This window comes from Poromitra crassiceps (assembly GCF_964638095.1).
Source record: "Poromitra crassiceps genome assembly, contig: HAP1_SCAFFOLD_489, whole genome shotgun sequence".
Classification (NCBI taxonomy): domain Eukaryota; kingdom Metazoa; phylum Chordata; class Actinopteri; order Beryciformes; family Melamphaidae; genus Poromitra; species Poromitra crassiceps.
The window spans coordinates 110,001-122,500 of NW_028151919.1; the positions used below are offsets into that span (position 1 = coordinate 110,001).

At 45.8% G+C, this 12,500-nt stretch overlaps 1 protein-coding gene across 6 annotated transcripts in view; it reads left to right on the forward strand.

The window, feature by feature from the left end:
- The window catches only part of LOC310771268 (xyloside xylosyltransferase 1-like), a gene marked incomplete at both ends in the record, with an annotated part of 68,974 nt that extends 65,484 nt beyond the window's left edge, over positions 1 to 3,490 (forward strand). For all 6 annotated transcript variants that reach the window (XM_083663915.1, XM_083663912.1, XM_083663913.1 and 3 more), the window contains one exon: positions 3,094 to 3,490. In XM_083663915.1, coding sequence (XP_083520041.1) covers positions 3,094 to 3,490 — 397 coding nt within the window. The remainder of the gene's footprint in view (positions 1 to 3,093) is intronic.
- Between the last annotated feature and the right edge of the window lie 9,010 nt (positions 3,491 to 12,500).

A 12,500-nucleotide genomic window follows, 5' to 3' on the forward strand; every position in this document is an offset into this window, starting at 1 on the left:
ACACGCTTGAACGACGCCATTAAGGCCATGAGCGAGAGAGCACAGACGCTGGGCTCCACCTATGACGCTCTGACCGCCTCCCCGCCCGAGAGGCTCCTTCACGGGCATCGGACTTACTGTGCCTCGGTGCTTTGCGCATACCTCAAACCGGAAGCAATTGAAAGCCCTTAGAACGCCAGATCACAACTATCTTAGAGATCCTGACTCAATTTTCGACGCTGATTCCAGAAATGCCAGCCGCGAGTGTCTACTGTCAATGAACGGTCGCGGAGATACGATGTACTTTCAAATAAGGTACATTTAACAAAAAAAACGTGAAACTGCCCATTTTCAACTGCGAGCTAATTTTCACAAAAAACACAAAATAGCTTCATTCCTCCATGAATCTCGGTCTAAAGGCTTCAAATGAGTAGTTTGCACCGGAAAATCTGGGTTCCCAGGTCATGTGACATGTTACCATGACGATCACTGTACTGTATATTTCATCTCAAACTGCATGCAATTGCTTGCTGTGCCAACACTGAGCAAATAGGGGGGGGGGGCAAACACAATAGAAACTACAAATTTGATGTCTTGACTCGAGCTGAGAGGTGTAAGATCAGAAAAATAATTATTTTTGGGGAAAGTACCTGGGAGTCAAATTTTTTTGTTTTGTTTTTTTGCTAAATTAACATTGAAATCAATGGGAAAACTATGCAATGGATTTTGAAGCCTTGTAACTCCACCAAATGTTCAATCAACCCCAAGGTTAGATATTAAGGTCAAATTTCAAGGTATTTGGTCCAGGATGCCCGCTGAAAAAAATGAAATAAATTAATTTTGTAAGAATTTCCTGGAGGTCTCAAAAAGGCGGTTATAATGAAAGTCAATGACCGTGCAGCCGTACCTTAGGAGTAAGTTGAGGTTAACTTGAGTTTCTCCGTGCCAGGATGATTTTTTTCTAGTCCTGGCAAGGTGAATTACCATAATAAACCAAAAAGGAAACCTGGGCTGAATTTCAGGCGTTTCGTTCCAAGATTTTCCAAATTTGCAATACCCGATTACCGCTTAGATCCGGCCAGCCGGACCAGGAGGGTACAAGGGTAATGCACGGCAGACAACAATTCTGTAAAGTTTCTCCCTCTCTCTCCAGTGTGTTACTGTTGCGCTCGCCCCTTCGGCTCATATTCACCTTATGTTCCAACACGGGGGTCAGCCAATTACTTTGTATTGTGTTGACACTTCCTGTGACAGCACAGTACTTATATTGTGTTCATTGTGTTATCGGCCTCTAGTCTCGAATCATCTGTCACTCAATGTTAAATTGCAGCCAGTGAGTCAGACTAGGTTTGAGCAGGTAAAACAGACAGCGTTTTGAACAGGAAGTCATAACACAACTGGGTCAAGTGGGCGGGGCTACATAAGGTGAATAGGATAGATTAGTGTCCTCTAGAGAGAGAGTGGCGTCAGCGGAGGACCAAAATGCGAGACTCATTAGCCAATGAACAGCCAGGAATGGGTCTCGCGCTACTTTTGCATGCGAAAATAAAGCCGATAATGTACAATTTGATTCATTTCAAGGGATGAAAAACCCTTTCAAAGTACAACACTGTCTATTTTGTTGCAACTCGACAGTGCTGCTTTTTTTACTCAAGAGTTCCACTTTCTACTTCCTGGAAAAAAACTGGTCCATTGGAGTGAATGGAGATGTCGGAACTCTTCTATTATACGGCTCTGGGATAGATGTTTCATGTTGTTATTGGCCGTTTATCAAAGGAGGTGACGTCAGCTCGTATTGAGTAAGTTACTTTATTAGTTTTAATGCACAAAATATATATTTTCTATTTATATATTTATTTTCGTGAATGTGTGTCATGATTGGTCGAACTTCGTTCTGGTCTGAAGCGTTCTTTTTTGTTCTTTGGGAGATGACAACTTCCTCTGTCCAAATTAGGGCTAATAAACCAAAGAAGAATTATTGTTACTAACAAAAGATTTCAGCCATTTCAACTTCAAGTTCATGACATCAAAATCAATCGCATTCACCCCTCCATCTTAAATGAAGAAATGTTAGTGCCATAGTTAGTACTTAGTGCCAAATGTTAGTTTTTTCTTCATCCATGCAGGAATATTATCACGACTACCCGAGCCCCTCCCCCTCTCTGTCTCCCCCACAGACACACCTTCTGAACCCCTCCCCCTCTCTGTCTCCCCCGCAGACACACCTTCTGAACCCCTCCCCCTCTCTGTCTCCCCCACAGACAGACACACCTTCTGAACCCCTCCCCCTCTCTGTCTCCCCCACAGACACACCTTCTGAACCCCTCCCCCTCTCTGTCTCCCCCACAGACACACCTTCTGAACCCCTCCCCCTCTCTGTCTCCCCCACAGACACACCTTCTGAACCCCTCCCCCTCTCTGTCTCCCCCACAGACACACCTTCTGAACCCCTCCCCCTCTCTGTCTCCCCCACAGACACACCTTCTGAACCCCTCTCCCTCTCTGTCTCCCCCACAGACACACCTTCTGAACCCCTCCCCCTCTCTGCCTCCCCCACAGACACACCTTCTGAACCCCTCCCCCTCTCTGTCTCCCCCACAGACACACCTTCTGAACCCCTCCCCCTCTCTGTCTCCCCCACAGACAGACACACCTTCTGAACCCCTCCCCCTCTCTGTCTCCCCCACAGACACACCTTCTGAACCCCTCCCCCTCTCTGTCTCCCCCACAGACACACCTTCTGAACCCCTCCCCCTCTCTGTCTCCCCCACAGACACACCTTCTGAACCCCTCCCCCTCTCTGACTCCCCCCACAGACACACCTTCTGAACCCCTCCCCCTCTCTGTCTCCCCCACAGACACACCTTCTGAACCCCTCCCCCTCTCTGTCTCCCCCACAGACACACCTTCTGAACCCCTCCCCCTCTCTGTCTCCCCCACAGACACACCTTCTGAACCCCTCCCCCTCTCTGTCTCCCCCGCAGACACACCTTCTGAACCCCTCCCCCTCTCTGTCTCCCCCACAGACAGACACACCTTCTGAACCCCTCCCCCTCTCTGTCTCCCCCACAGACACACCTTCTGAACCCCTCCCCCTCTCTGTCTCCCCCACAGACACACCTTCTGGCAGTATCGTAAGGAGAACCCCCAGACCAAAGTCGGGGAACCTCCTCCCGACGGCCTTCCCGGCTTCAACAGTGGCGTGATGTTGTTGGACCTGGGTGCCATGCGGGCCTCAGCCCTCTACAACCAGCTTCTGGAGCCCGGCAATGTGGCCAAGCTGGCTGAGCAGTACCGCTTCAGGGGCCACCTCGGGGACCAGGACTTCTTCACCATGATCGGCATGGAGCACCCAGAGCTGTTCTCTGCCCTGGCCTGTGGCTGGAACCGCCAACTGTGCACCTGGTGGAGGGAGCACGGCTACGGAGACGTCTTCCAGCTGTACTATCGCTGTGACGGACCGGTCTATATCTACCACGGGAACTGTAACTCGCCCATACCAGATGACTGAGGAGTGCACTCGGCTGCTGCTAGCCCCTTTCACGACACAACGTTGTCGTCACTACGTTCCTACACAGTTCCTTCTACGACCATTAGAAAATCTCACAATTACGTCTCAAGAAAATCTCCCACCGTCGGAAAAAAACAATGCTCGTCTCACTGTACAAGTGCCGCAGAGACATTTCAAAGGTACTCACTGTTACACAAGGGGCTTGTAAACTTGGGCACTGGGGTTTGAAAGCTAGGCGCTGCTATTCAATATTTGTAATATTTTTCAACAACAACAAAAATCCTCAACTTTCGCTTTCCTTCCAGCCATCACAGTGCTGCTCGCTATCGGACACTGAGTCGTACGCGGCCTCGTGTTTATTGTTGCAATAGGCCTATAGCTTCCGACCAGCAGGGGTCGATAGCGAGCGTTCACAAGGCTTCTGTGCAACTGTGAGCACTGTACCTATGAAATGTCTCTGCAGCACTTGTAAGATGAGCATTGTTTGGCCAACCGCAGCTTGAGACTCAAGGTCTCTGCACACCGTCTGTTTTTTCATATCATTTTTTTAAATCCGTCATCGGAGAAAAATCTTAACGCACAGAAACCTTGCATACTGAGTCTGATGCCTTTTATTGATTCTATTTGCGATACGAGACAAAATAGTCATCCTGCTGTATCCACACGACAACACGACAGGTGACAGGCAGCAGGGCTGATCTGCAGCAGCGGTGATGTGGACTGGAGAAGGCAGACGATGGCAGCGGGTCGGGGAATGGTAGCCGTATCGCACTGGACAGGAGCTCCGTGCTCATCTTCACCTCGCCAAGCCGGCTGTGGTGCGCCGTGCCCGACTGCCGCAGCACCGTGCCCGACTGCCGCAGCACCGTGCCCGGGGGGGAGGGAGCAGAGAGAGGCCAGTGAGGTGGAGCGAGCACCGCGTCTCTCCGCTCAGAATGGAGTCCCGCTCACCCACTCCTCTGTCTCTCTCCCCAAAACAGAGACACACGGGTCAAACAGCTCGCAAAAGGCTTTTGACTGATGTGACAAAAAATGAAAAGATGGGGACCGCACTCAAGGAATATCGTTTTTAATTTTCTTTTTCTTTAGCAACAAAACGTTTTCGGCCATCCGGCCTTCATCAGTGTGTCATTTTTTTGCACACTGATGAAGGCCGGATGGCCGAAAACGTTTTGTTGCTAAAGAAAAAGAAAATTAAAAACGATATTCCTTGAGTGCGGTCCCCATCTTTTCATTTTTTGTGACATTTCTATATTGGACTACGCACCTGTCTGAGCGCAGTGGTTACCTTCTCTACTTTCAATTTGACTGATGTGACAAATGCAGAAAATCTAACCTGTTCCGAAAACTTTAATGATGGACGAACATTTCAGAGTGTGTAAACATATGAGGTTGTATTCAGGGGCCCTTTACACGAGGACGGTTTCCATTTAACGTTAGTTACAAAAGCACGTCGACAGTGTTTTCTCACTGCCAGTAGCTTAACTACAACAGTAGGGTTTGACAGATAGCTAGTCCGACAGCACAGTCTGACTGTGCTGCGCTGACCGGGAGCCTCCCGGTCCTCGCTGCTCGTTAAAGATTTCCAATAGGCGTTATTCTGATAATATATATATGTATATGTATATGTATAATATACATATATGTTACGTTCATACCCGACAAATATTAAAACTTTAGAACAGTTTGGGGGGTTTTTTTTTGCTTGAAAACAGCTTTTTGGCAAGTCTAAATGACTGCGGTAGGCGTACTCTACTTCCGTGTTTAAAACCAGGAAAGGCGATTACGAAATGATGTCATGCAGAAGCGTCCTTGTATGGGCAAAGAATAAGATGATCACACTGCCACCTAGCGACCTGGCATGTACATTACGGTGTTTTAAAAATTCAACAGCGCTCATGTAAACAGGGAGAAGGTGTGAAGGAAAAGGTGTGAAGGAACCGCTATTGTGTCGTTTCTTCCAGAAACTGTCCTCGTGTAAAGGGCCCCTTATTTTCAAACGTGCGACAATTCTTCGGACGAAAAATACGGACTTGGTGTGCAAAAGCCTTTTAATTGTGAGATTTTCTAATGGTGGTATAAGGGACTGTGTAGGAACGCAGTGACAACACAGTGGTGAAAGGGACTAGGCTGGTGCTGGACCTAAAGTAGTTCATGGACGTTGTGAAAGGGACTAGGCTGGTGCTGGACCTAAAGTAGTTCATGGACGTCGTGAAGGGACTAGGCTGGTGCTGGACCTAAAGTAGTTCATGGACGCTTCGGTATAGCTGAAGGGAATTCTCAGATCATATTTTGCATTGTTGAGACTGAGAGGAAGAATTATGACTTCCCTGTTTTTGGGGGACATTTGTCCTGTTTGATCACTCCACTGCCTCTGCAGTCTCTGACTCTGCCCCCTGCTGGTCAGGTGGGCTACTGAAGCATTTCACTTTTTTAAGACTCAGAAAACCAGACGGCATTCTTAAACCATTGTACAATGAGAATGTGGTTCTTGTGTTGAGTAAATTAGTTATGTTGTTTTTCTCTTGTTTTTGTTCATTACTCCTTATAAGATTTCATTTACTTTGGTAAAAGATTGTTTTGGGAAGAGTCCAAAAAGAGCACTGAGCCCATGCTGAGCAAACAGTGCAATTATTTCCTAATTTAATTTAGTTGAAATTTATATCGGTCACATCAGTCAAAATATTATGTGTAATGAATAGGAGGTTAATTAATGTTTGGCAGCCACAATAAACAGATGACGCAGATTCTCTCTCAGATTCCTTCCCTCCACTTGCTCTGAGTCGCTCACTTCCTCAAGTGTTCGGTCTATAGAGAGGCAAAGTGAGGCCCTACTTCCTGCTTCAGCACTGTACCAGAGCTTTTTATCTGCCATTTATTTTCCCATTGACATTTCGTAAAATGCTTATAAAAATAGTTTTAATTTGTCAAGCCAAACGGTTCAGCTATATTTAGAATCGGGAGAGACCATAGAACGTTTCACTCGGACCAAAACTTAAAAAAACTCCATTGAAAAAATATTTTCTTTAAATCCGCAATTTTTTTAACGTTTTGGTCCGAGTGAAAAGTTATGTGGTCTCTCCTGTTTCTAAATATATCTGAACCGTTTGGTTTGAACAAGTAAAACTATTTTTATAAGCATTTTATGAAATGTCTATGGGAAAATAAATGGCGGATAAAAATCTCTGGTACAGTGCTGAAGCAGGAAGTAGGCGGTCACTTTGCCTCTCTATGGGCCAGGTCCCCCTTGCTTGCATCCTCAAACACCAGGTTTGCATCTGTGGTGGAAGAGGGTCCTTAAACCACGTGAGCTCAAGGCACTGGTCGCCGTTGCATTCAAGCCTGTCTTTCTGTAGGTGGGAGAGGAGAGAAAATAGATGGTACAAACGCACACGCAGACGTTTGAGAGAGATCGACGGGAGGCTAGGAGGGAGGAGCGTGACTTCAGACGCTGACCCACTTCTCGGCTTCCTCGCTGTGCTCACAGATCTGACACTTCCTTTCAAAGACATGGAAACACTCAAAATTCATCAGTCAGCGCTCGGGGGGGAAATTGCCTGAGGAGATGCGACACGCACACACTGAGAATAAAGTACCGCGGTGGCTTTGCACCATCAAAGGAATCTATAGAGGCACTGAAGGCCGTTTGCCATTAACCCATTGATACCTGATGCAACATTTGTGTGTGTATCCCTTTAAGACCGCCAACCGCGGTTTGCGGTCTTAAAGGGATACACACACAAATGAGGGATATACACGCAAATGCTGCATCAGGTATCAATGGGTTAATGACCATTTCAAATCAGGAAAGTTTCTTGAATTCACTCTGAACCTGACCTTTTTTTTTTAAAGCTCACCCTAAAATCCAAAATACATATTTTCCCTCTCACCTGTAGTGCTATTTATCCATCTATATCCTTTTGGGATAGTTGCCTGAGTTTTGGACATATCGGCCGTAGATATGTCTGCCTTCTCTTGAGTACAATAACTGTATGGTGCTCAAAGCGCCAAAAAAATACCTTTGAAAAACTCAACAGCATTGTCTCTTTCCAGAAATCATGACCCGGTTACTCAAGATAATGCACAAACTTTGTTGTGAACAGTTTCATGTAGGAACTAGCTAGCAGCTAGCGGGTGTAGTTTGGCCAAAAGAAAATTGTTCCTACATGAAACTATCCCGGGTCTAATGTTCAAATGTGCTTATAACAATAGTGCAGAATGAGTAAAGATTACATTTTTAAAATTTTCAACAGATTTATGAAACAACCGTGAATATAACCTTTCACATGAGAGATTAACATCAGCCACTGCCATTGGTGAATGTCATCTAATTTGTCTATCAGACAAAGAGGCGAGTATCGGTTGATACTTGATACCGATGTACGGCCGACATATCGGTGCATCCCTAGTAGTGCCCTTAAGTTGCTAGTTTGCTAGTAGCAAAAATGGCATGCTGGTGTCAATTGATGCGTTAGCCAAGAAGTCCAAGCAGCTTGATCCAGCTCTTGGTGAGCGTTAGGTGTATCTATAGCTCTCTCCTCCAGATTCTGACCAGAGAGGCGATGCCAATTGGCTCCACAGAGTCCATTGATGCTGCGAGTGCTATTCATAAGAGTGACTCACTCTGTGTCAAAGCCTTGCGTGTGTACACGATGCAGTCAAGGCCAAGAGAAACATCACATGAATGAAGATCCTCCTACAGACACACAAACAGAATGGACAGCAGGATAAACATCACATGAATGAAGATCCTCCTACAGACACACAAACAGAATGGACAGCTGCATACGGACACGTGGGTACTAGCCTATATGCTGAAGCACACCTCGGCTCCTACCGTCTCAAGGTGACTACTAACAACCATTCAGCAAACGCACTCTGTTGCTGCACCAAGTCGGACTCAATCAAATCCTCTGTTTGTGAATGATCTCAGTACTTTTCAGTGCTTTGTTCCGGGACCAGAGTTGACCTTGGCCATGAAGCCGTGACACAGTTCTAGACAAAAACAGCTTAGGAAAAAATGAAGACACCTGATTTGAGACTCTACACATGGTTTGGCTCTTTACACAAATTCAATGTGGAAGACAGAAGCCTGTGCACAAACTGACAAAGTGCTACTAGCAAATTCAAAACAGGATTTGAAACAGTTGACATCAGAGGTTTCTTCTTGTTTGGAAACATGGTGTGTGGTTTGTCTCCGTTTTTTTCCAAGTGCATTCAATTAATTCCTTACTATCTTGTTGCTATCGTTTTACTTTCATCTTTGCACAGTAACATTACATTTAGCAAGTTAGCATAGCTAGTTGCCAGCAACAATACAGTAAGAGTATCTTAAAATGGCAACTTTATCATATCACTTGATCAACTCGGAGTACTTTGGAACTGTCTATGCTTGCTGATTATGACACTTGCTCAGCTTCCCAACTAGCCATGTTGCATTTGATGCTAACATTAGCTAGCTGCCATATGGACTGCAGCAATTAAGCCTGTTTGGAAACTGTATTGCATCACTCCCTGTGTTTACCTAGCCTGTTTTTAGCTAGCCTGGCCACACCAATTCACATTGCATTTGCAAATATGAATGTGTGATCTGCCAGAGCAAATGAAACATGAGTTAGCAGCAGATTGGTCAGGTTTCCAGGCTCGTGTTTAGGACCTGATTGTTGTTATAATGCCACTTTAAACACAGGCTTTTGACTGGATGAAGCAAGAGGCCATAATAGCTCATTCCATCCTCGGAGATGTGCAGCCAATCTGCCAACCTAACTGGTGCGGTATGGCTCGCACTTAGCTGATCACTTACTTGTTAACTTACCAACTCAAATTTGGTCTAGTGCAAGAGGGAGTGGAACAGTAGGCTATGATACAGAAAATCTGCTAGCTGGCAACAGGTAATTAGTATTCATATTAATAACATTAATAGTAATTATTAGGGTTCTAAACTGCAGCTGATTTCTAGCGTGGCTGCCTGGTGACATCAATATATTTTTTATTATTGCATGGCCACACATTAGTAGGCCTATATCATGGCCACAAGATACCAATGCATGGGAACGAGATATCTCGTTACTAATGCGTTACCTATCTCGTTACCTAATTACTAATTATCTCGTTACTAATGTCGTGGCCAAGACTTACTAATGCGTGGCCACGAGATATGAATTATCTCGTGGCTGGTCGCCTGTCCAATCATCACGCAGCTCGCTGATCACTGGACCAGTACGTCACGTCCTGCTCCAAAGAACCACGATTGTGACGGTGAAAATGCCAACCTCAAGGCTTCAAAATGTGAGTGCAAATACCAATGGGTGACGTCACGGTATATAAGGTCTGTATGTACAGTACATGCGTGCGCACGTTTGTGTGTGTGCGTGCGTGTGTGCGTGCGTGCGTGCGTGCGTGCGTGTACTGCTGGCACAGTGCCCCAGTAGAGAAAATGTAGGCCAGCGGTTTCTCGACCCCAACGTGACTGCTTCACTCTATCAGTTTCTCTCTCTCCTTTCCCCCTCTCCCTCCCTCTATCTCTCTCTCCCTCTGTCTCCCTCTCCTTCCCTCCCTCTCTCTCCCTCCCTCTGTCTCTCTGTCTCCCCCTCTCTCTCTCTCTTTCACACACACACACACACACACACACACACCAAAATAAAGAAATAAATATCCTATATAGAAGATGCTGACCTCCATCATTTCTTGACAACAATGGCCAGTCTCAAGTGAGCATCAGCACGTGTGTCCAGATCTAGTGGCCTCAGCATGGCCCACTTTAACCTGACCATAGTTGAATGAATGAATGGATGAATGAATGAATTGTATTCTGGATAATGCTAGACAAACATCCAAGGGAACATGACAAGTGTGAACACTTATTTCCATCATGGTCCCTGGTCTTATAAAACATGACACACATCAACATCGTAATATCAGGTCAAACAATACAGAACAGTCAAAGGATAAAAAGAACAGAATGTTAAAAAAACATATAACACCGGGGGACTCACGTTTTACACTAGGTTGCTCAAAAATAATTTCTTCAGGAGGTTTTTCAAACCATTCAGAGAATTAGCAAGCCTAGTTTCTTTCGGGATTTTGTTCCATTGCTCTCCACCCGAATAGAGGAACGTACTTTTTCCTACTTTGGTCTTCAGATTGGGCAAGTTTACGCTACACTGGCTCTTGTGTTCTGGTTATGGATGTCATGGACACACTGGAAGTACCTGTTGAAGTAGTTGGGGCAAAGGTCATGTCATATTTTATAAACCATGGTGAGCTTCAGCTGTTGGACTCTGCTTTCCACTGGGAGCCAATTGAACTGGGCGGCTGTAGCTCAAGAGGTAGAGCGTGTCGTCCACTAATCGCTTTGGATAAAAGAGGTCGGTGGTTTGATTCCCGGCTCCTCCAGTCTGCATGTCAAAGTGTCCTTGGGCAAGATACTGAAGCCCAAATTGCTCCCGATGGTGTGCCAGCACCCTGCGTGGTAACCTGCTGCCATCGGTGTGTGAATGGGTGAATGTACCTACTGACTGTAAAGCGCTTTGGATAAAAGCGCTATATAAATGCAGGCCATTTTTACCATTTACCGTTTAACTCTTTAAAGTGGGGTGGGCCAATGTGCGTTCTTGGACTGAGGATGACCCTCGTCAATTTGTTCTGGGCTTTTTGGAGTCTGTCTTTAGATTTATTTGTGGTGCCACTGGACCAGGATACACAGGTGTAGTCACACAGGTGTAGTCATAGCGACATTGAATTAAGGACGTAGCTAAAGTCCTCATTGTCTTCTTGTCCGGGAACTTAGATATTCTTGTTAAATATTTAGTCTTTGAGTGAGTCTTTCCAGTGACAGAAAGGGCCATGGCTTCACTCGTCATACACTGATCAAGTTGACTTCCCAGATACGTTACACAACACTTATCTTGTAACATGACACCCTTGCATTCTACCCAAAGACTGGGATTGTTCCTTAGTTTGTACTTAGATCCAAAAACAATGCATTCACATTTTCCTCGATGCAGGGACAACATGTCGTCACATAGCCAGCTTCTCTGAAGCTCTTCACCCAGAGACTTTCCAACTGCATCTAAGGAGTCTCCACTTACTAGTAGAGCGGAGTCGTCTGCGTACAGGAACAAAGGACACGTAGATGCAGCCTCCATGTCGTTTATGTATAATAAAAATAATAAAGGACCGATTATGCTTCCCTGGGGGACACCACAAGTAAGGTCCCTGGGCTCCGATAGTACGTGTGCCCCCCACTGACACCAGTTGGGCCCTACCAGTGAGATATGACCGTAACAACATCTGGGCCTCTTTGCTAAATCGCATTGCCTTTAATTTATACAACAGTATCGTCACAGGGTGATATGTGATTGACATGTGATTGTCAGGGACCCCCTTTGTTTACTTATAATATGTCAATTTACGTCTTTGGATCAGAGGGTATCAAACGGGAAGTGGGAGTGGCTTATGATAGTATTTGACGTGGCGTTTCAGGTGCGCGAGGCTCTCTCCCAGTGTTAATTTGAGCCAGCCACGTATCGCTCCTGTTCTCCAGTTTTCTATTCATCCCTCCGTTTCCACGTGTTAGTGTGTGTGTGTGAGATATTCTTTTTAACTAGCATCCCTAATCTACTGGACGGGAGGTGCTGATGGCCAGCTTCCATACTACCGACTGGGCTGTCCATGAAAGCCACTCTAGCTGTCATCGCCCCAAGCTGTCGCAGGTAGGCTGCTCCCATTCATTTTGTGGCTTCTTGTTTGATGTTTCTGTGCAAAGACGTTCTGTGTTGTTGTGGCAGGTTTGGATTGACTAGACACAAGCTTGATCCTATTTTGAGAGCCAGACTCTGTCACAGTATCCAGTGGTTTACTGTGTCAAATGCTTTTTGCAGATCAAGCATTGCCATTCCACAGTACTTTCCCCGGTCAATTTCCTTTTTTATGTAGTCAGTCAAATAAACCAGACACGTCTCAGTAGAATAAGATTGCCGAAAACCCAAGTTAACTGCTGGTTATCATG